The 22,683-nt window shown below is 37.5% G+C and overlaps 1 protein-coding gene across 3 annotated transcripts in view; it reads right to left on the reverse strand.

Annotated features, from left to right (window-relative positions):
* Positions 1–22,683, reverse strand: part of CNTN5 (contactin 5) — a 674,955-nt gene that overhangs the window by 357,858 nt on the left and 294,414 nt on the right. For all 3 annotated transcript variants that reach the window (XM_086739601.1, XM_086739602.1, XM_086739603.1), the window contains one exon: positions 17,866–17,995. In XM_086739601.1, coding sequence (XP_086595727.1) covers positions 17,866–17,923 — 58 coding nt within the window. In that variant the 5' untranslated portion in view covers positions 17,924–17,995. The remainder of the gene's footprint in view (positions 1–17,865; positions 17,996–22,683) is intronic.

Genomic DNA, 22,683 nt, shown 5'->3' on the forward strand with positions numbered 1-22,683 from the left:
AAGTTAGGTATTTAGCCATTTGCGTTTAAATACAGGATGGAGGAAAACTGCTACTAGTATCACTGCCAGCTGCGGTCATGTCTCACCTGACACAAGAACAAAAAAACCTTCCGCATCATCAAACACGTCTCTGGAAGGAATAAAACACTTTCTCCAGGTTCACTTGTAAGAAATTTTTAAATTATATCCAACCAGTTTACAGAACACAGACAAAGACACGACAATTCTTTTACAGCATTGAGTAACCTGGGCGGACAACATAACATGCAGCAGATATGCTTTCACAATCAGAGCAAAGACGAGTTTCAAGGGTCCCAATCAGAAATTAAGTCATCAGTTGCTATTTTTGGAGCTAATATTTTTGTGTTTGTTCCTCTTAGATAAATTAATCGAAATGCTAGACAAATTTACTTCAAAATGAATTATGAGAATATTGTGATCAGAGCCCTGGAAAGCAATTTTGATGAATTTCCCTGCAGATACATTAAAATTCTTTGTGGATTTAGAAACAGGACATAGATCTATTTTTAATCCCTTAATTTTATTTCATGCCACAAAATCTTCATTAATAGCATGCTGAGACTAGAACTAGCTTTTTTATTTTACATTTTCTCATTTCTTAAACATCAAGAAAATACCACAAACACTGTGATTAATTCTGTCTTTAGTAAGACTTATCTCCCTTGAGCCAGTCTGATAAATTACTTACATCTTTATGTATTTTACACAGATGAATAATATCTCTATTTGATACGTCCAAAACATTGTAGGAATTAAGAGCTTTTTAGAATATTCTGCAGCATTGCCTACATGGCTGAAGGAAATAATATGAGCCTTCCCCTAGCCAGCTGTTGTAGAAGGAAAAGTGATGGATGTAAGTGAAAGATGGAAAGGAGAAATTTATTTAGCAGTTCACAAGAACAGATATAACAAAAATGGTCCGGGAAGAATCAGGTGGGAAATGAGAAGTCTATGTAGAAAGGTATATCCTTTCTCTCTACTTGGAAGATGAATTAGTATTTAAAAATTAACTTTTTCACTGACATGAGTAATGTAAAAGTAAGGATAATTAAGACGAGTTTATTACAGAACTTTATAATTTATGACAAAATACACCATATCAAAGTGGAAACAATTTTTTTTTGGAACTCAATCATTTCCTTTTCAAAGTATTGCTAAGAATTAGAATTTTAATAATCACTGTCTTAAGTCAGAAAATACTTCATTTAATAATTGTTAAAATATTTTGCTTGTTATAAAAATTATTATCACAGATATTTTAAAAACTTAGCAGCAAATATAAGAACAGCTGACCAGAAGAAACCTAAAAGTAAAAAAAGACCTTGTGGGTTACTTGGAAAGGCCACTGAACTTAATGAACAATTTTTTTTTCATATAATACACACAGGTAGGAGGCTACATTTTTGCTTTAGGAATCTTATCTATTTAAAAAAAAATATTTTAAAGGAATTTATCATCTCTTACAGCTATAGAAGATATTTTAAAAATCCAAACAGGTGTAATAATTGAAAGGAGCAATACAAGTTACAATAAAAATGCTATTATTAATTTCAATTATTCTTTCACTGTCTAGAGAACTGAAGTTGTGACAGGTGTAGCAAAATTCCATAAACCTTAAAAATGCTAGTAAGAAAAGGTAGTCTGATTTGTCCACTATATTGCTAGATTGCACTACAGTACACAGTAACTCTCTGTGCAAGTTTGGAGACATGCAAATTTATAGCCTTAACTACTACAGATTACAGTATAAATTATAGTCATTTTTTAAGACTATGATGAACAGAACATAGAAGACTGAGAGAGAGTTTTAGAAGAAATCTATTTTCTTTTTTTTTCATTGGTTCACACTTTTTTCCAGTCCTAAATCTACTCTAACAGAGGAAATACTGAAATGCAACGGAGGACACACAGGATATATTACCAAATTAAGTATTTGACATTTTTCTTGACATCCTTAAACACACAATTAAACATTTCTTAGATCTTTAATGAAGATACAACCTTAAAACTAAAGAATGCAATAGAATTCTAGAGGTACAAACGGGTCAGCTTTTAGAGCTTTTGTTTTCTCTTCCAGTTCTTCCTGTTACACAACCTAAACTGATTGTAGAAAAACTACACCAGAAGTTAGACAAATTGAATGTTAGGGTAACTAAGTCTAGCACTAGGCCCCATTTCATCCAATGAGTTAAACAACGTGCAAATCAGTGATCAAAAGTAACTTAAGGAAAGATCTGCCACAGTTTCTTGTTCATTTCACTATGGGCATTCCTGTTGGAGTTCCTTGAATTGTTCATTATTTAAGTCCATTATTACTTCTTGATAAAGTTTACATATTCACAGACTGTATCTTGCACACTCTAATAAATTACTGTAACACTTTTTTTTTTTTTTTTCCCTTGGAAGTGACATTTATTATCATTCATCCTTAGATTCTCCAGTTGGTCCACTTATATATCATTATGTGTGGTGCCCAGAATAAGTCCATATTCCAGATGATTGTGTGTCAATGCTCTACAAGTAGAGTTTTGAAATACAAAGAGCAAAAGGAACTAATGAAGAAAAAATGTATTAGTACTATTAATGGCCAAGACAGTTGGGTCTAGGTCACTTATTTCACATGAAATAAATAATATCAAATGGATAAGTAAAATTACTCTGTTAACTTCTGATATTTCTGCACCTCCACATTTTTACTGTAGTTCTAAGGCACTAAGATGCTGTAAAACCCATTTATCATGAACTATTCACGTGATCTTTACCATTCTCTTTGGTGAAGCTTTACTGGACAACATCCAGCAACTTTACATCGGTGGGTCCTGAGGGAACTGGCAGATGAAGTTGCCAAGCTGCTGGCCACTGTATTTGAGAAGTCATGGCAGTCCAATGAGGTTCCCAATGACTGGAAGAGTTCCCCATTTTCAAAAAGGGGAACAAGGAAGACCCAGGGAACTACAGGCCGGTCAGCCTCACCTCTGTGCCTGGCAAGGTCATGGAGCAGATTCTCCTGCAAACCATGCTAAGGCACATGGAAAATAAGGAAGTGATTGGTGACAGCCAGCATGGCTTCACTAAGGGCAGATCGTGCCTGACCAATTTGGTGGCCTTCTTATGACAGGGTGACAGCATCGGTTAACAAGGGACGAGCAATGGACATCATCTACCTGGACTTGTGCAAAGCTTTTGAAACTGTCCTGCACAACATTCTTTCTAAACTGGAGAGACATGGCTTTGATGGATGGACCACTTGGTGGATAAGGAATTGGCTCGAAGGTTGCACTCAGAGAGTGGTGGCATTCCTCAGGGCAATGCGCCCTTGTGGCCCAGAAGGCCAACCGCATCCTGGGCTGCATCAAGAGAAGCGTGGCCAGCATGTCGAGGGAGGTGATTCTTTCCCTCTACTCTGCCCTGGTGAGACTTCACCTGGAGTACTGTTTTCAGTTCTGGAGCCCCCAACACAAGAAGGACATGGACCAGTTGGAGAAGGTCCAGAGGAGGGCCACGAAGATGATAAAAGGGCTGGAGCACCTCTCCTATGAGGACAGGCTGAGAGAGTTGGGGCTGTTCAGCCTGGAGAAGAGAAGGCGCCAGGGAGACCTTATAGCAGCCTTTTAGTACCTAAAGGGGGCCTACAGGAAAGATGGGGAGAAACTTTTTAGCAGGACCTGTTGCAATAGGATGAGGGGTAATGGTTTTAAAACAGAGGGAGGTAGATTAGAAATAAGGAAAAAATTTTTTTACACTGAGGGTGGTAGAATACTGGCACAGGTTTGCTCAGAGAGGTGGTTGATGCCCCATCCCTGGAAACATTCAAGGCCAGGTTGGATGAGGCTCTGAGCAACCTGATCTAATTGAAGATGTCCCTGCTTCTTGCACAGGGGTTGGACTAGATGACCTTTAAAGGTCTCTTCCAACTCTGACTATTCTATGATTCTATGGATTACCAATTTACAACTCAGTTAACTGGTGATTTTTTTACATTCTTGATATGTTAAAATAGAGACATTACTGTACTCTATCCGCAATGGCTTGTGTAGTGTTTCTGCAAGTGAGAAATTAGAGCAAAATAAATATTTTCTAAAATTCTGCAGCATGCCAATATTTTACTGAATAACTGCATTCTTAATTGAAAAGTGTCTTCGGGATTACACAAAATAATAACAATTACTGATTTGTAAACGCAATAGAACTCAACTACCGAGACAAAAGAAAAAATTACGAGAATCCATTTTTTTATTGCCTATACCTCTTTTCCTCTTTAAATCCAGCTTTATTGTTAGTTTTCCAAGCTTTAACTTAAGTGAAGGAATTTGATGAATCATCATTAAAATTATGGTTTCTACTGTCTTCAGTTTAGCTTAATTCTCACACTCATGGATCTAATTACCCATTTATTCAAGCTATGTTATAAGTGTTACATGTAATAAAGTGATAAATCCAACATAGCAGATTAGCTATTAAAAACTGCTATGAACTGTCCAGCAAATAGAAAACAAATTCTACCTAAAATGATCACAAAATGTATTAATTTCTGTACTCTACTACTTCAGCATATTTTCATTCTAGTTTTTTTATTTTATATTTTGCATTCTAAAATCCCTTGTGAGAGGTTTTTCTACTTTTAACTTTTTGAACAGGTTAGTGCTTCAGTAAATGAACAACAGTTGGGGAGTTAAAGAAGAATATTCACATCACTTCCTTTAGTCATCCACATCAAGCACCTCATTTAAGAGTAGTTTCTGTAGGGCTTAGAGAAAGCAGCATCTCCAGAGAAGGATTCAGAACTGTTAAGTTACACTGGTGCTCATGTCTGTGTCAGGAGATATTTATTAATATACTCTTTTTTTTTTTTTAAGAAATCTGCTGACTCTGTGATCCATTGTTCTTTTTTAATCACCTTCAAAATCAATGCTAAATTTCAATGGTGCCGCATCCTCTTGCAAACGATGAGACTATATATTCTTTTCTTACCCAACTCACTTAAATCACAGGCTCAGTCAGAATGCCTGTTTTCATATTTCTCTGTGGACAAGATGAGAATGCTATCATTCACAGTGTTATAGGGAAGTTTAAACACTATTACTTGCAATTCTCTGCTGAGCAAAGACGATGCTGTTAATGGGTGTGTGGTGAGCCATAGCAAACCACCTACAGCTTTGTACTGAGCTAAATTACTACCTATAGTGCCATGACCAAAACACTCCTTTTCACAGTTGCACACCGTATTAAGGACAAACACAGGAAGCACAGGCCATGGTACATGCATCACAGGGCTCACAGTGGGCATTATCTGTACATGAACTATTTAATCACTGAGCTCATGACCTGCATTAGTTTTAGTGGTGCTAAGTTTAAAAAATTTTAAAACTACACAACCTTCTCATTCCCCCAGCATACACAACCACACAAGTATTCCAACCAAAACCGACTCTGGTGGAGTATTTAGCAAATTATTAGATAAAGCCTTTCTACTTGAATACCCAACACTAAGGTTAATAAATTCAATGAAGTAAACCAAAACCACTACTGAAAGTGGACTCAGTACATAGCACAGCTAGCCATGCTGAATAAAAACCAAAATCACAGTTCTTCAGTATCACCAGTGTTTGCACACTAGTGCACTTAACAGGGGAAAACCTACCTATCGAAACAGTTCACTGAGCAAAGCAGTTACATCATGGTGCTGTACAGAGCTCAATAAACTCTGCCTTCCACAGCCTTAGCACTGAACAATATATGTGTGTTGGTTTTGTTCAGTGAGGGGGTCTACGGTCACAGCTTCTGTAAGAAGCTGCTGGAAGTCGCTCCCCTTTGTCCAGTGGACTCGGCTGGGCCTAGGACGAACCCGCTGCTGGCCAGGGCTGAGCCAAGTGGTAGCAGAATGTTCCCTGATAACGCCTCTGCAATAACGTATTTAAGAAGGGGGGACAAAAAAAAACAAAACCAAAAGATTTGAAGAAGCTGAAGTGGGGGACAAAGAGAGGGAGGCATGAGCCTTGTGGGCCTTGTGGCCCTCACCTTCTGGCCTCCAACCAGGCGGCCGACTGGGCCCAACTCAGCCTGGCCCGGCTGCAAGAAAGTGAAGAAAGGAGATGTGAAGGGAACCTGAGAGGTGTCTGCCTGAGAAGACTGTGAAGAATTTTTTTTTGTGAGAGGAACGGTTGCAGACGCCAAGGTTGGTGAAGAAGGAGGGGGAGCAGTAATGCTGCTCCTGGCTGAGATTCCCCTGCAGCCCGTGGTGCAGCCCATGGTGGAGCAGGCTGTGCCCCTGCAGCCCATGGAGGCCCACAGAGGGGCAGAGATCCACCTGCAGCTCATGGAGGACCCGATGCCAGGGCAGGCGGGTGCCTGAAGGAGGCTGTGGCCCACAGAGGGCCTGCACTGGGGCAGCCGTTCTGGAGGAACTGCACCGCGTGAAAGAAATGACCCACGCTGGAGGAGTTCATGAAGGACTATAGCCTGTGGGAGGGACCCCACACTGGAGCAGGGGAGGAATGTGAGGAGTTCTTCCCCTGAAGAGGAAGAAGCGGCGTAAAGCGACATGTGATGGACTGATCGTAACCCCCATTCCCTCTTCCCCTCTGTGCCATTCCAGGCAGAGGAAGGTCGTAGAGATAATGTTAAGCGTGGGAAGAGGGAGGGGTGGGGGGAAGTTATCTTGTTCTCTTTCTCATTATCGTGCTTTGGTTTTAAAAATAAACAAATGGTTTTCCCCAAGTCAAGTCTGTTTTATCACAAACCTTGAGCCTTTTTTCTTACATTATCTCTCCCTATTCCCTCGGTGGCTGGGGAGAGCGAGAGAGAGACTGCCTGGTCTGGTCTTGAGAGGGGCTGAACTGCAATAATATGCAAGTTTCATGCTTTTTGACAGAAGTGATACTTATTTTGCACAGTTCATTTTCACTCAGTTTAGGACAGAGACCTAGCTACACTACAGTTAAGAAATCGCTCTCATTAAACTAGCAGCAATTCAAAGAAACACAGGTATAGGGCTGACAAGTGCATTTTCAAGTTTGAAACAGCAAGAGGTTCACTCATAGCTACCTATGTTCATGTGCTCTCATACATACGAAGTGGTACTTACTCATTATTTGATAAGATATGTGACCACACCAGCTTTTTTTTAGCATACAAAGACTTCTTCAGATATGATAACGGCAACAAATATTAACTTTATGTTGGGTGAGATTGCTCCGAGTTTAACCTACTGCCGCTACTCAATATGGGCAAGTTGCAAAGAAAAAGACAGTAAACACCTAGCGAGCAGAGGAGAATATTTGCAAGGAGGCAAGTTATCTCATCGCTATCTCTAACAGAGGTAATGATCATATATAGAGGAGCTATGGACTTAAGCTGTGGGAGGAAAATCATATCATTGCAGAAAGTTTACAGCCTTAATAAGTACATGACTTTTCATTTCAGCATGGCAATGAGTTTAGCTCCCTGGATCATTTCTGAAGGTGTTTTATATATGTTCTGATTTTTTTTCCCCAAAGTTAAACAAATACTTCCATCTTCTATTATCTAAATTTATTCAGTACATGGTAGCAATTTCTCCTATATAGTTTTTGTGATGTTATTTGCTATAACAATCTTTTGCATTTGAGTGAGCAGGGAGGTTTCATTTACCCCAAATATGCAGTCTGTGATTTGTCAGTTCAATCTCCTGTTGCCATGTACATTTGACCATACTAAGTGAAAACTGAAGAAATCCTCATACACACTTGGCAATATACCACCTGAAGAGTCCTGACTGGAAAGTTTAAGCAAAGAAAAGTCAAGTCTGGAAGTCTCAAGGACACAGGGAACTTTTCCAATAATATGCTTTCTACCTAATATTGGAATTGAGTAGTAAGAAACAAACAGATAAAACTCCCTTACAGTTGTTTTTTGTTTTTTTTTTTTTTCCTAAGATCTTGACATACAGTGTAGTATTTTGCTCAGCCATTTAAGGCAAAAATCATCAGCAATTAGAAGAATGGTTTTCATACTGATATATTGTATTTCTATAGGTAGGAAGCAACCTGTAAACTAGATTCTATGAGGAGGTTTCAGCTTGGCATTTCTTAGGGTTAAAAATGCAGGTGCTATTGCTTGAAATAGGAGCTGGACATGAACCAACAATCTGATTGTTCTTCTATCTTGCTCATCTGCTTATATGACAATAAAGCAGAAAGATACATGCACACAGCAAGCCTAATAATTTGATGTCACACTGAGAAACTTCTGACCAGTGCTGTGGAAGGGAGTAGTAGACAGCTTGTTATGCTCTCAATGAACTCCTAAGGGGGGGTGGGGGGGGGGTGGGGAAAGAGCATACATATGAATGTAACCCAAAATTATTTAGGAGGCAACTCAGTATGATTCTGTTCCAACACAGGAACACACACACACACATTCACTCACAAACTCCATAGAATTTCTATTAGAAACTAGATAAAACATTTAATTGTTAAATATATTTAAAATAAATAAATAAAAATAAATATATTTAATTTTGCTTTCTGACTTGAAGCATTGTCATATCTGCCAGCTTTCCTAGTAGAGCTGTTCCAATATTCTTTTAACCTCATTACTAGAAACCTGTACCTAATTTCAAAGCCTAATTTGTCATCATTTCAAAAGTTTCACTGCCTTTTTATTGCATTCCTATTAGGAAAGGCCAGGCCAATGCTTAAGAAACATTGTTCTAGCCTCTAATGACTTTTTGAAATGAAGTTAATGACTTATTTTATTATGTATTTGCTATACTGCTGGTGCTGCATTGAAACTGGAAATTATTCTGCATTATGAGCTAACTATTCTTTGTACATGTCTGGCACTAGAAGAAAAGGAAAATAGGCTCAGTTGCTTGTTGAGACTCATTGTTTTTATTACTTCTGATCATGAGAAGTGGTCATCTAGAAGCACATTTTGGGAAAATTATGGTCACTTCACAGAATGGATTACTTTTTGCCACCAATCCTATTAGAAATATTCCTACAAAAACATCACTGTTGAAATGTGTTGCACAACTGTTGAATTCGCTGTAGTATGGAGAGGTTCCTAGGAATGAGGACTTCTGGTGAAGTGTCACCCACTGCAGTACTTAGAAAAGACAGACATGTAGTCTCTGGGGAAAGTACTAAGAAAGACTTTGAAAATCCTCCTGGCAGGCAGTAGGAAACAGGCTTTATGAATTAAACTGGTGGTCTTGAATGCTGCCTTTGGCTGGCAAATGCCATCTTTCACTGTGCTGCATAGAGCTGAAAGGCTGTACTCCATGGTCCTGTTCCGCTGAACTTTTGGCTGAAGGGAAGTATTTTCCATGGCAGCTGGAAAGGTTTGGTGATTTGTTCTAGTGATTACGTTGTTAGTCTCTACACAGACTCTGTGACTTTGTTTACAGTGGCTACAAATTTAACATTTATTTGGGGTGAAACTACCCAACATTTATCAAACAGAACAGACTGACTGTCCTAGTAAAAAAAATGCTCTATTAAATATTAACTGAATGCACTCTTTTTAGCAACAGAAGAGAGATGTATTGCTTTGCATGCATATAGTACCTAACTGAAGGTGCTGGGTGTAAGGACAAAGTTCCTGAATATGCTCAGGAGCAAATAATGCAATTCCACACCTACTGTTTCTTCTAAAGACACTTAAAGTCAGGAAGCTGCTTGAGGGTCAGGGATCTCCTCCTGAAATCCCACAACAGGAACATTTTCCCTAACAGACTATGCTGAGCCATCCCACAAGCCAGGATGAGGAGACGACCTGATGAGGTAGCACTCCTAGTCTACCCGTAGTCTGGGCACTTCTCTCTGACACAACAATCAAAATTGTTCATTTCTCCTCAGTCAAAACTTTCCTTGCTATTTTGGGATAGTTTTGCAGGTAAAGTGTATACACTACCTTAGCAAAAAAGATTTTATTTTTTCATATCTGTCATTGTTAGGAGTATTTCATATCTGTTCAGAAATATGCTTTCTCTCTCTATGTTCTTTAATCACCCCAAAAATTGAAAGAAGTTTAATTTCATAGCCTTAATATTAGAAATTAGTCTGTTTTAGAGTAGAGTTCCAGAAAGTAATTCTGATTCATATTGGTTTAGCTGCCTTTTACAAAAGGCTGTCTCTGTCCATTGACAGGAGAGCAGTTATTCCCTAACTCAGGCATTTCAGTTTAAACATTCAAGTTAAATTAGATTAATCTGGGCCTGCATGGTTGCTATTTTGTCCAGGTCTTTGTGACAGCTTCTTAAGAGTAGACTTCTCCTTACTAGCAGGACTTTAAAAAGATACTTTCATAGCTTTATTACAATTATTTTCCTACTAAACCATTATCTATTAGCTCATAAAAGTAAACAAGCAGTCTGAAATCTCTAAGAAATAAAAATTCAGGTAAAACATCAAGTAAACCAGAATTACTCAGTCCTTACTCTACTCTGATATCAATGCTAGGTTTTATGAGTGCTGTAGACATTGGCTATCCTTAGCTTTGACTGATGGAGTTTTGAAGTTAAAAGAGATTTAGTCTTTAATATTTTAACCACAAAGATGGAGAGGGATGAACACACACTTTAAGCTAAATCAATATAAACTGCTAATACTGATTGACATCTTGACTCCAGGTCAAGATCAGACTCCAGGAGTACAATGTCAGGACTGCATCCCAACAACGTGTCATCTCCAATATTATTTTTAAAATATGAAGTAGTAGAGCCATTATCCCGTTGTGTAATCTTGAAATCAATAGATATTTCTGTGTAAACTGCCAGATAGAAAGGTAAAATAATTTACCTGTGGCGGCCTATCACAAGTGGTGTTCTCCAGGGCTCAGCACTGGGGAAAGTTCCATTTAATATCTTTCAACAAAGTTAAGTACCAGGTTCTGCACTTGGGTCACAACAATCCCATGTAAGGCTACAGGCTTGGGGAAAAGTGGCTGGAAAGCTGCCCTGAAGAAAGGGACCTGGGGATGCTGGTAGACAGCTGGCTGAATATGAGCCAGCAGTGTGCCCAGGTGGCCAATAATGCCAACAGTATCCTGGCTTGCATTAGGAACAGTGTGGCCAGCAGGAATAGGGAAGTGATCATCCCCCTGTACTCAGCACTGGTGAGGCTGCACTTGAACACTGTGTTCAGTTTTGGACCCCTCACTACAAGAAAGACATGGTGTGCCAGAGCATGTCCAAAGAAGAGCAACAAAGCTGGTGAAGGGTCTGGAGAACAAGTCTTACGATGAGTGGCTGAGGGAAGGAACTGGGGTTGTTTAGCCTGGAGAAAAGGGGGCTGAGGGGAGACCTTAGCCCTCTCTACATCTACCTGAATGGAGGTTGTAGCAAGGTGGTCTCTTCTCCCAAGTAATAAGCAATAGGACAAGAGAAAATGGCCTTAAGTTGCGTTAGGGGACATTTAGATTGGATATTAGGAAAAAATTTCTTCACCAAAAAGATTGTCAAGCATTGGATCAGGCTGCCCAAGTTGGTGATTGAGTCACCACCCCTCAAGATATTTAAAAGACATGTAGATGTGGAGCTTAGAGAAATGGTTTTATGGTGAACTTGGCAGTGCCAGATTAACAGTTGGACTCAATGATCTTAAAGATCTTTTCCAACCTAAATGATTCTATGTTGCGATGATTATCTTAACCCAAACACATTGTTTCATTATATTTTTACATAATCCTATCAGTTGTCGTGGTTTTGTTAGTGAGGGGGGGCCTAAGGTGGTAGCTTTTGTAGGAAACTGCTAGAAGTCGCTCCCCTTTGTTCAGTGGACTCAGTTGGGCCTAGGGCGGACCTGCTGCTGGCCAAGGCCGAGCCGATTGGTAGCAGAATGTTCTGTGATAACGCCTCTGCGATAACGTATTTAAGTAGGGGCAAACAGAAAAAAAAAGAGAAGAGAAGATGTGAAGAAGCTGAGTGGGGGCAGAGGCGCAGAGGGGGAGGTGCAGGCCTCATGGGCCTTGCAGGCCTCACCCTCTGGCCTCTCGCCAGGCAGCCGACTGGGCCCGACTCGGTCCAGCCCGGCTGCAAGAAGTGGAGAGGAGATGAGAAGTGAATAAGATGTAAAAAGATCCTGAGAGACATCTACCAGCCTGTTGTGAGGAACGGCTGCAGACGCCAAGGTCAGTTCAGAAGGAGGGGGAGGAGTAATGCGGCTCCTGGCCAAGATTCCCCTGCAGCCTGTGGTGACGACCATGGTGGAGCAGGTTGTCCCCCTGCAGCCCATGGAGGTCCATTGAGGAGCAGAGATCCACTTGGAGCCCGTGAAGGACCCCGTACTGGGGGAGGTGGATGCCTGAAGGCGGCTGTGGCCCATGGAGGGCCCGCTGGGACAGCCGTTCTGGAGAGACTGCACCCCGTGGAAGAGATGACCCACGCCGGAGCAGTTTCAGGAAGGACTGTGGTGTATGGGAGGGACCCCACAACGAAGCAGGGGAGGAATGTGAGGAGTTCTTCCCCCGACCATGAAGCAGCGGCGTGAAACAACATATGATGAACTGACCGCAACCCCCATTCCCTCTTCCCCCCTGTGCCAAAGCTTAGCCTAGTGAGACAATGTTTTTGTTCTGATTCTAAATGTTGCTCGCATTTACCATGGTGTCAGCTCTGAAAAGACCTAGCACACAACTACTTCCATGCTAAAAGCAAAGCATGTTGTGATTGTCTAACATTTGGTACCCTGCGCGTTGAAGCATCACATACCAAGATATAAACATATCATCTCTAGCTCCAACCACGTATAAAAACCTGAATAGTTTATTCCATAAATTCTTAACAATAGAAAACACATAAACACACATAAAACTATCCAAATAAGCAGAAGGGTTTCAAATAAAAATATTTCCTTATGCATACTCAAATTGACTTTTTTCATGACCACAAGTTTTCCAGTTTCTAACACTCCTAGTTGCTTAACATTAAACACACTTCAGGATTCTGGCAGTAATAAATAATTTTAACCTTTCCATACTTCTTTGGAATTTAGAATTATACAAAGTGCAATATTCAGCACTTTCCTCCCCAACTCAGTGAAGCACTGAATCCAGGGAGTGAGAATGTGGGTAGCACGCTACTTTGGATTTCAGCACTACAACAAATTGTTCTTCTCTTGCCACTGTCTACAAATGCAGTATTTCAGGATAGCCAATAGAAAGGTTAAGTTTGCTGTGACTTTTCCTTTTCACTTAAGAGGGCTGAGAACATGAACATCCCCAGGCACTAGTACTTATCTAGAGGTCTGTCTTCTATGCTCAGCTGTAAAAGGTGACAAAGTTGCATGGTATTTGCTATACTGTCATCAGTGTGGGGCTAAGAGGCAGGGGGGGAGGTGGCTAACTGTACCAGCTTATCATTGATAAACACTGGTCATTCATGTGTTCATCAGTCATTTGGCAGAGAAGCAACCTTTCACATACTGTCTGCTCTGATGTAGGAAGGACATTGTCTAAAAGAAGGAGGAATAAAAGCAAGAAGCAGTCCTGGCACTCAGAGTGGTATGCATATTTTACACAGTCTGGTTAATGAGTTTATGAACCTTAGGCTATGAATTTTAATCCTGGCAGTGGCTGCTTGAATTCTGAAAGTTACATATTGAGCAGATTCAAGATGCATTTTGGAAGCTGATAAGTGCAGATGACAGAGACAATTTCTAAAAGCCTCCAAGTAGCCAGATGGAGAGGGATGGACATAATAAAAAACAGGAAGCACCTCAGATCACTGCCAGCTGTAGGTCAAAACTAGAGAGGACACTTGTGTTTGTTCCACATATGCTTTCTTACTTAAGAGTATTTTTTGTAAGTGTCCATTCATATCATATTCTAGCAAGCAACAGTTCAGAAAAAGTCATGCTGTTTTTAATTTTGAGCACCATACTGAGAGATACAGAGAAAAGTTCACTATTTAGGGAGTCTTTGCTTGGTAGCGAGAATGTTTTATGTGAAAAAAAAGATGAATGGTATATAGAGAGGAGATTTAAGGACAAGTGTTTACCCACTTGGTGCTATGAGTGGTGACCACTGGGTCTCAGAGGTATTGCCTCTATCGTGTGAAGCCTTGCTATCTTCATTATAACCATAATTTTATTGATGCCGTGAATTATAAAGTCTTACAGAGAAAATGAGTCTCTCTTTGACCCAATTAACATGCAGCAGGTAATAACACAGAAGAAGTAGATAAACGGGCAGGGGAACAAAAAGGCATAAGGGATATATGTTACATTGAAACAGAATCAAAACACTATAAATGCTGTTCACTCTATTACACAGTCTTTAGCATATATTTAAACTTTGAAACATTTTTTCACAGGCAGCAATAATTATTAAAAAGAATGACAGGAACCCTATTCTCAAGCCAGCTTTTGTCAAGTATCTTACACGTATGAATAAAAGCCAGAGTCTTATTTTTTTCTATTAACCATGAGCTGGTGAACTGATTAGTTTTTATTCTCTTTTTAAAATATTTCTCCTCTTCCTGAAACACAAAGACCGATACCTGTTTGTCTCATTCCAAGGTTAGGGAGCACTGTTTTAAAACAATGCATTTCAGCATTCTCCAGGTTCTCTGGAGAAATCAGTGCAAGAAAACTTTAGCCACTCCAGACAAATAATAAGTTCTCTGCCTAGCTGATACTCATCTGAACCAAAAATAAATAGCCTTTACAACACACATAAAAGCAGACTGCAAAGTGATTATGGGGAACCAGGACAGTAAAACCCCAGGAACAGACTCCCAAGTACCATTGTACATAGGGCAGTGTAGTTCAAATCATAAGTTCATAATTACACATGAGGAAGACACAGGTGACCAAATCATCCAGAAGACAAAATTACTGATGCCATACCCTGTATCATTCTATGATTTTCCACTGAAAAATCACAATTACACCTGTTAAAATGCCCTGACCATATAATTTGTAATAATATGTATGTGTATAAACTATCAAAAAAAGTTAAACATTGCCAATAGATTAAATTCTGACTAACTTCATTTAAATTTAAGCTGGCCACCTCTGAACTCACTTCAGATATTACTGTAACTGAATCAGATACAAAAAGCTCCTCTGAATTTCAGATTAACAGATCCTCCTTGGTAACCTGTTCCCTTACAGCTTGGGGTCTTTTCCTACAGGAAGGGGAAAGGGTCTTTCCCTATAGGAAGAAGAAGAAAAAAAAAAACAATGCAAAAACCAAAACTCAAGAATTTTTTTTCAGCTGTCAGTTCAGAAGTGAGGCAGACTCTCAGTCTAAAGTGACAGCTTAATTCTTCTTCAACTCCAATTTGGCTTGAAGGGCAATAATATGCCATGAGAAAATAAGTTACATATTATCAATCTTGAGACTTCTTTTCATCTATTCATTATCAATATTTCATGAATGTAAAGTTTCTGAGAATGTAAGCATAATAACCGTGAGCTGTAGTCACAGAATAACTTTTGCTTGCACTAAAATAGTTAAACTTGAGTAAGAGACTTAATTCAGTCCCCAGTCTTGTATTTAGAAAATAAATTTTTCTCCACCCAAAAATAATTTTCCACATACATAGCTTAAGCACACTTGCATACATTCATGCATAAGCAAAATCAAAATACCAGGGTCATCTTTAAGATAAAAATAATATAAAAAAATAGAGTCAACACAAACTAGAGAGATAATCTATTCTCTTCTTGGATGATTTCCCTCAACACTGCAATACAAACTCAATACAACAATGTAGTACTCTCTTCCAAACACTGGCTGCTGCTAAGAGTGATCCCATGATCTGATGATTTAATGGATAAGTACTGAATTTTAACACAGCCAAACAACAGGAATTGAATGAACTTTATCTTGCTGAAGCAGCATCAATATGTATTGCTCTATCATTAAGAACAGCACATTCGGGCATCTAAGTTACCAGGCTACCTTGAACTGCATCAGCTGTAGGAGCTATTTGCAGTTGTAAACATGTTCCAGTGAATGCTGTAATATAAAAGCAGCTCCAAATGCAGAATGATGTAATCAAATACAAAAAGTATGGAGACAGTAAATCAGCAGTTACATTGATGATCTAATTAAAATAACTTTGAATGACAGTTTTGTTATCTTTGGTTAATTTCAGCTCTTATAGCATTAAACGTTCTAATGAATGATTAATATTAATGAAATCATTACAAAATTATCTTTGTATATGAGAAAAATATATATGTATATTATCACATTATATTCAACAGCATGTGAAAACAAGTACTGCAGTTAATAATTATTCCTTACAGGAGTTTAAATCTACTACTCCAGTAACATGGAATAGACCTTCCAGAATCCTAAAGAATTACAAATCAAAATGAAGTGTAAAAAGAGGAATGATTTAGAAATCATCAGATATAAGTAGCAAATTGACAAACAAGAGAAATAGTCAATTTTAAACATGGTGCTGAACGACTGGCAAGAGTTTTCAAGGTATTATGTTATTTAAATAAAACTTCTGTAAATACTGACTTTCAGTTTAAATTCCAAAGTAGTTACATATTTTAATGCTATATTAGAATCAGTCACTGCTAATGCTCTAAAGCCCTTGCAAGATGTTGGTTTCATATACATACATAAACAGCTGAAACTCATTCCTGAAAATGCAATCTTAGAATACAGAATTGCCAGCATATGAAATGTGTCTCAGAAATTTTGCAACATGTTATTCTGTTGTACAGAGTTAGATAATTCCATTTGGAGCAAACTCTACTGCTTACAGGTATTCTGCATAAGAGCAGTTGAGAGTAAGGAGATTTTAGCTATGTAAAAACAACTGCAGGCTCAGGTACACTAATCTTACTGTGTAGTACCTTCTGCCATATGTTGACTTTTAATGTTTGCAAGGTTGAAGGTATAATTAGTGAGAAAAAAATCCAGATTTGAATTTCTTAAATGCTTCTGAATTTTGTATCACAGCTCTTGGAAATTGAAACAATAAATATATAATTTTCAACATAAAAAATACAGTAATAGATGGTGGTTGTAAGACACTGCTACTACTACCAAAATACAAATTTTACCAAGATTGATAATGTGCCTGACAATACAAGACGAAAAAGAAAAACATTCCCTGTCCAAAAGTAATGGATTTTGATAATATAAGGTAATGAAGCTACATGAGGAAATTCAAATCAGATTAGAATGTTTCACGTATGCATCCAATGCATGTACACTGATATCCACAGGTAATTTCCTTTATTAAATTACCACAAAAAATTAAAATATTTAATTTTATTGACTGTTACTAAATTTAATCTTGTGCTGATACAAAACCAGTAAGAAGAATTTGAGAAAAGAGTAGCTTGGTAACTGTTCAGAGGCAGGATAAGCGGCAGTAGTAAGACAATAAGGTAGCAAAAAGAGATCAATTAGAGAAGCCTAAATGATTATTGATCAATTAATTTTATTACCTGCAAATGTAAAGATAACTAAGCTAATGTCAAGAGAAAAACCCGCAAAAGAAAACACTTACTACACAGACAAAAAATCATAATTATAAAAAAAAAAACATACACAAAATTAAGAAAAAACAAAACAATCCAATAACTACTTTTCAAAACAGAACGCGATCCCAATGCGAAACATTCTGCAGCTGTTAGTCTTCAGGAAAGCACTGTGCTGATTAATAATTTTCCTTTTTTTTAATAATAAAGTTATTGTCTTTTTAAATGAGATATGTAGCTATCCTTCCTTTTAAACATTATTCAGATTAATGTACAAATTAAAGGGAGATGGACAGCACCTGTAAATTTTTTAATATGAATTTTTGCAATTTTAAATATTCCTATTTCTGTTTGCAGTTAAGAACCTTGAAACAGTAAGCAGAGTTTTCTTGTTTTTGTTTTGATTTACCTGAAAGACAGCCAGTGAGTGACAGAAACAGAAACAGTTTCCATGACAACCACATCATCGGTCACAAAGGTCTTCAGTCCCTCTTTGTGCAGTTGTTAGCAACGTTGACGTTTCTTCATTAAAGCTTAGCCTAGTGAGACAAAGACAAATCTCTGTTAGGGAAATTAAAAGTATCTTGCAATAATATGAAAGACAATTCAAAAGACAAAGCTGGTCCTAATGCAATTAAAAGTGTAGTTCCAAAGAACTCTGCATGCATAGGGGCAGGTAGCCTGACAGATACTCAGAGGAATCTTGTTCCAGTAGTTCCCTGTGTTAACAGCTGAAATGTGCTTTGGATATATGTATGGATATCACCCCAAAGCTGTATGTGTATTGAAGCTTTCAATTTTCAAAAAGCCAAACTTAGACAGAAGGTACACACATCTTTTACAACGAACATATTCATAGCTTATAGCTTGACATGTGCTCTTCTTTTCCTGAAAGCAATATGTTGATATTTTATATAAAGCATTTTTTAAAAGCGCAAAAGAAAATAATAATTTGCTCTAGGAAATTCAGGCATTTTTATTACTCGCAAATTGGGTTGAAATAGATTCCAGTTTCTTCCAATTTACTTATTATGTAAAGAATCTACCAATACATTTAAAACAACCACCATTCACACAGAACAGATTTTTCATACTTACCTCCCTCTACCACTCCTCAAATTTTTGTTTCCTATCCCTCCCATGACTTACACATACATCTTGGTGCTCTGCATCTCTGATCACTCTGTTCTTAGCTATCACTTTAATAATGTCAGTAATATCAACACATCAAAACATAGAGATTTTGTGTTCAAATGACTGAAAACTCCGTCCAAAATATCAGAAGTTTCAGCTGGTTATATATGTTTATGTATGGACACGAGTGTACTTCTGGACTTTGACTTAAAAAACATTAAGTTGCAAAGATAAAGTTAATTTCCTACACTTAATTAGTCATATCTGTTTAGGAAGCCTTTCAAATCCTCTTCTTGGAGCCCAAGGAATCCTCAGCCCTTATAGGCTGTGATCCACAAATACAAGAGCAATCCCACAGGGCAGAAAAATGAGACAAAGGATAATTTGGATTTGTTCCCTTATCAAACTATCAAACTTCTTTTGGGGACAATATGTCTCCTTCAAATTATAACCATCTTAGTTACACTCTGCAGTTGCTGTTTTGGGAGATCTGTCTATGTTAGAACATTCACAGTAAGCAAGCAGAGGCAAAACTCAACATAGTTGACCAAAAAAAAAAAAAATTCCTAATGTAAGAGTGGGTTCCACTTGATCATTCCATTTCAACTGCTCTCTGAGCATCTCTCATTGTAATCTACTTTGACAGTCTTTCCCTCGTATATGGGGATGAACATGTATGCATACACATGTAGGCACACACAGTCTGAGCACAAGATGACAGCACCTGTTTAGGTGCTGGTAGTCATTCCTGCAACAATCTAAAGGTGTAACTTGTCAGCTCTCATTTGTACAGCACAGCAGGTACAGCTTTCAATATAGATAAAAAAAAAAATCCCAATCAGGATTGTATTTCCTTCCAGGAAACTCAGACCAGGCAAACTTAATATCGGGTGCACACATTAATATAAGCGTCTCTGAAATAGAACATCTGGTAGTCAAGTGACTTTACAAATAGGGCCTGTAGCTCATCTAAACCTCAACAAGAAACCTCCTCAATTAATTATTAATGCCAGCTGCCTTTGTTTTTCACTGCAGTGATAATCTGCTTTTCAGTCACTGTGTTCCTTTGGTTAGCAAATTATCTCGTTCAGCATTCTTTTCCGGTCAGGCCTTTGGGAAATAAGTATTTTCATTAATATTTAGTATTTTCCCTTATGGCCATATCTGCTAAAGAGGGTAGAGCACAGCTTCCCTTCTCCCTCAACTTTATCACTCTTCTTTCTCTTTTCCTCACTTCTCTTTAGCAGCTTTTATGATGGTGCAGTGCAGACATTATGTTAAGTTGGCGATTTCTCTGTTGCATAAACAGGGAAAAATATACTAAAGTTTCCAGCCTAAAAGTGTGAGATTATTGTTGTTATTATAATTATTATCATTAGCTATTATTGTGCCTATTGGATCAAACTGCTACAAAGTAATATTAAAGGTTGTGGTTGGTAAAGCAGAAACAAAATGAGAGATAACTGGAGCCAAGCAATGGGAATATCATAATAAAATATTAATTTATTTCTCTTTGCATTCTTGAAACATGATGACTTGAAACTCTCTTGGAAAAATGATATATTTTTAATGAAAGTTTCATTAAAAACAGCAGTTATGACAACTTCTGCCAGACAGGGAGCCTATAGCTAAATAACTATAACAACTTCTAAGTGACAACTCTTAACTGTGACCTACATAACCTGACCCTATCAATGTAAAACTAATTTCAGTCCTGTTACACAGGCATATTAAAATGTGAAAGCAGAGCACAATGACAGGGAGATGCTCTGAATTAAGTAATGAATGCTGGACACTGACTTTTCTATTAGGATATTTGTTGTATAAATATGTTGGTTTATCTCAGTAAGAGAATTGCTGGCAAAACAAGAAAGGGGAAAATATGTCACTGTATACCTTTTAAAAAATCTACCTAGAAATCTCAGTTATTATCATAACGTAATGATCTCGCATCTTTACTTATTTTTTTCTATATTTCTCGTTTCTTCAGGGATACCTGACAAGCACTTTACTCACCACACGGACAAACAGGATATATAGCAACAGGGTAGAGATGTCATACACCTAAGAACTGAGGAGTACAATTCTTACAGTCTAATAGAAACATTGACATTACATATATAGGGCTACCACATGGCATGTCAAATAATTGCAAAGGTGGTTTCTATGAAATAATACCGGCAAGAGCATGAGAATTTTAAAAAATATATATTCTAATTTCTGCTCTAGATTAATGAAGGGATATATTCCCAGCTTTACTATCAATGGTTGTCACCTGATCTTTTGGATAACTAGGCTCTCACTTTTCAAGAGTCTTGGGTGATTGAATAATTCCTTTATGCTTATAACAAAGAGACCAAAGCTGCACTAAATCCAACAAAAGCAGCATCTTCTTTCTTTAAAAAAAAGAAAGAAAGAAAGAAAGAAAAAGTGTTATTGCTTTAAAAACAGTTAATGAATATTCTTTTAAATCTTGTAAGAAAGTTCTTGTTCTTAAAACTGATTCGTTCTTAAAGTAGCTTAACAGCATATATGCAAGCAGTATTCGGTTGTTCTTGATTTGAAAATTTTGTTACTTTTTTGGATTTCTTTTTCCAGTTCTGATTACCTTCATCTCAGAATGAGGAATCTTTCAAAATGAGCATTTACATTTTAATACTAAAAATATAGAACAGAATTTACAGTCACTTACTATTGCAAAAGAATGCAGCTGAAGATGCTGCTCAAAAGGACTTTAAATAATTTCAGCTGAACAGTAGCTATATTTTTTCCCTCCAAATATAAATCACAAAAATCTGACTGGCTTGTTTGGAACAGTTTGTTGGCTTCACTGGTAATAGAGTGCAAGAAAATAAAATGAAGTTGTCCAGAGTATATAATGTTCTATATATTTATTTCGCATAATAGCATGATTTGACAAAGCTCTACAGTTTAGTTTTTAAAAGCAAGGACGGAATGTCTACCATTTGTTTATTTTTTTTTCCTGTCCTGTTCTTATTCTGATTTCTTCACAAAACATATAGATTCAGTGAGCTTTTTTTTTTTTTTATACAGAGGATATGAATTTTCCCTGATGGCAATTTGTAAAAATCACTGAACTAAAATAAGGCTGATTTATATAATGTGCAACAAGTAGTTTATCTAACAAATTTAACTTCTCATTCTCCACAAAGAATTAGCAGATTCAGTTTTTAATTTCCACATGGTACTATCCGTACTTCTTTGTTTTCTCCAGAATTTCTGCAAATTGCTTTGCAATTGTCTACAATAAATTGTAGATAATTTATTGAAACATTCGCTATCCCGTGTGTTTTAATGAATTGTTTTGGCTAGTAATGATAGGGTGGATATTGTCTTATAGTTCTGACTCCCAAATGATTTTGTGAATACTTGGAGTACTTATGGAATTTTGTCAACACTAATGTGCGGGAGGGTGAACTAGATTCAGTAAAATTGTAGTCTTTTAAATAATAATAGCACCTACAATCATTAGTGCTTGTTTTCTGGCACTTAGGATATATTTATATGCAACTGCAAAGATTTGCTATTTTTAAAATTAAAATAGTTAAGAAGTTAAGCTTTCAGCATAGATACTGTGATGCTGATATCAAAGTGCTTTCTTCCATTATCACTACCTCATTTCTCTTGTCCATCATATGCATATTTATCAGTTTATCTGTGCCAACATGAAATAGATGATTACTTAAATCCACATCCTTTCTCAAAGCAGTGTAACATAAGTCTTTGTCTCTACAGTGACTGTACTGCTCAGAGGAAAGGATATGACTTGTTGCAAAAAAAAAATATTTCTCTGTAATATTTATTTTTCCTATATCACTGTATATTAGAGGAAGGCTCAAGTCATTGGCAAGTCAAATTGTCTCATTTTCCCTTTCCTTAAGAAAAAGGAACATGCTCACAGTTCATGAAGAAATAACACCAGTGATAAGCAATTCTTAAGTTCTCCTTGGACTTGGAAGAGCAGGACTTTAAGAAAGTAGGAAATTAAGCTATTGTCACCCACATGTCTGAATTGAAAATAAAAATAGCATATCCTACAAAGAACAGATATATTTACATGGTTTTAGATAGT

Source organism: Chlamydotis macqueenii, chromosome 1 (genome assembly GCF_036417535.1).
Source record: "Chlamydotis macqueenii isolate bChlMac1 chromosome 1, bChlMac1.mat, whole genome shotgun sequence".
Classification (NCBI taxonomy): Eukaryota; Metazoa; Chordata; class Aves; order Otidiformes; family Otididae; genus Chlamydotis; species Chlamydotis macqueenii.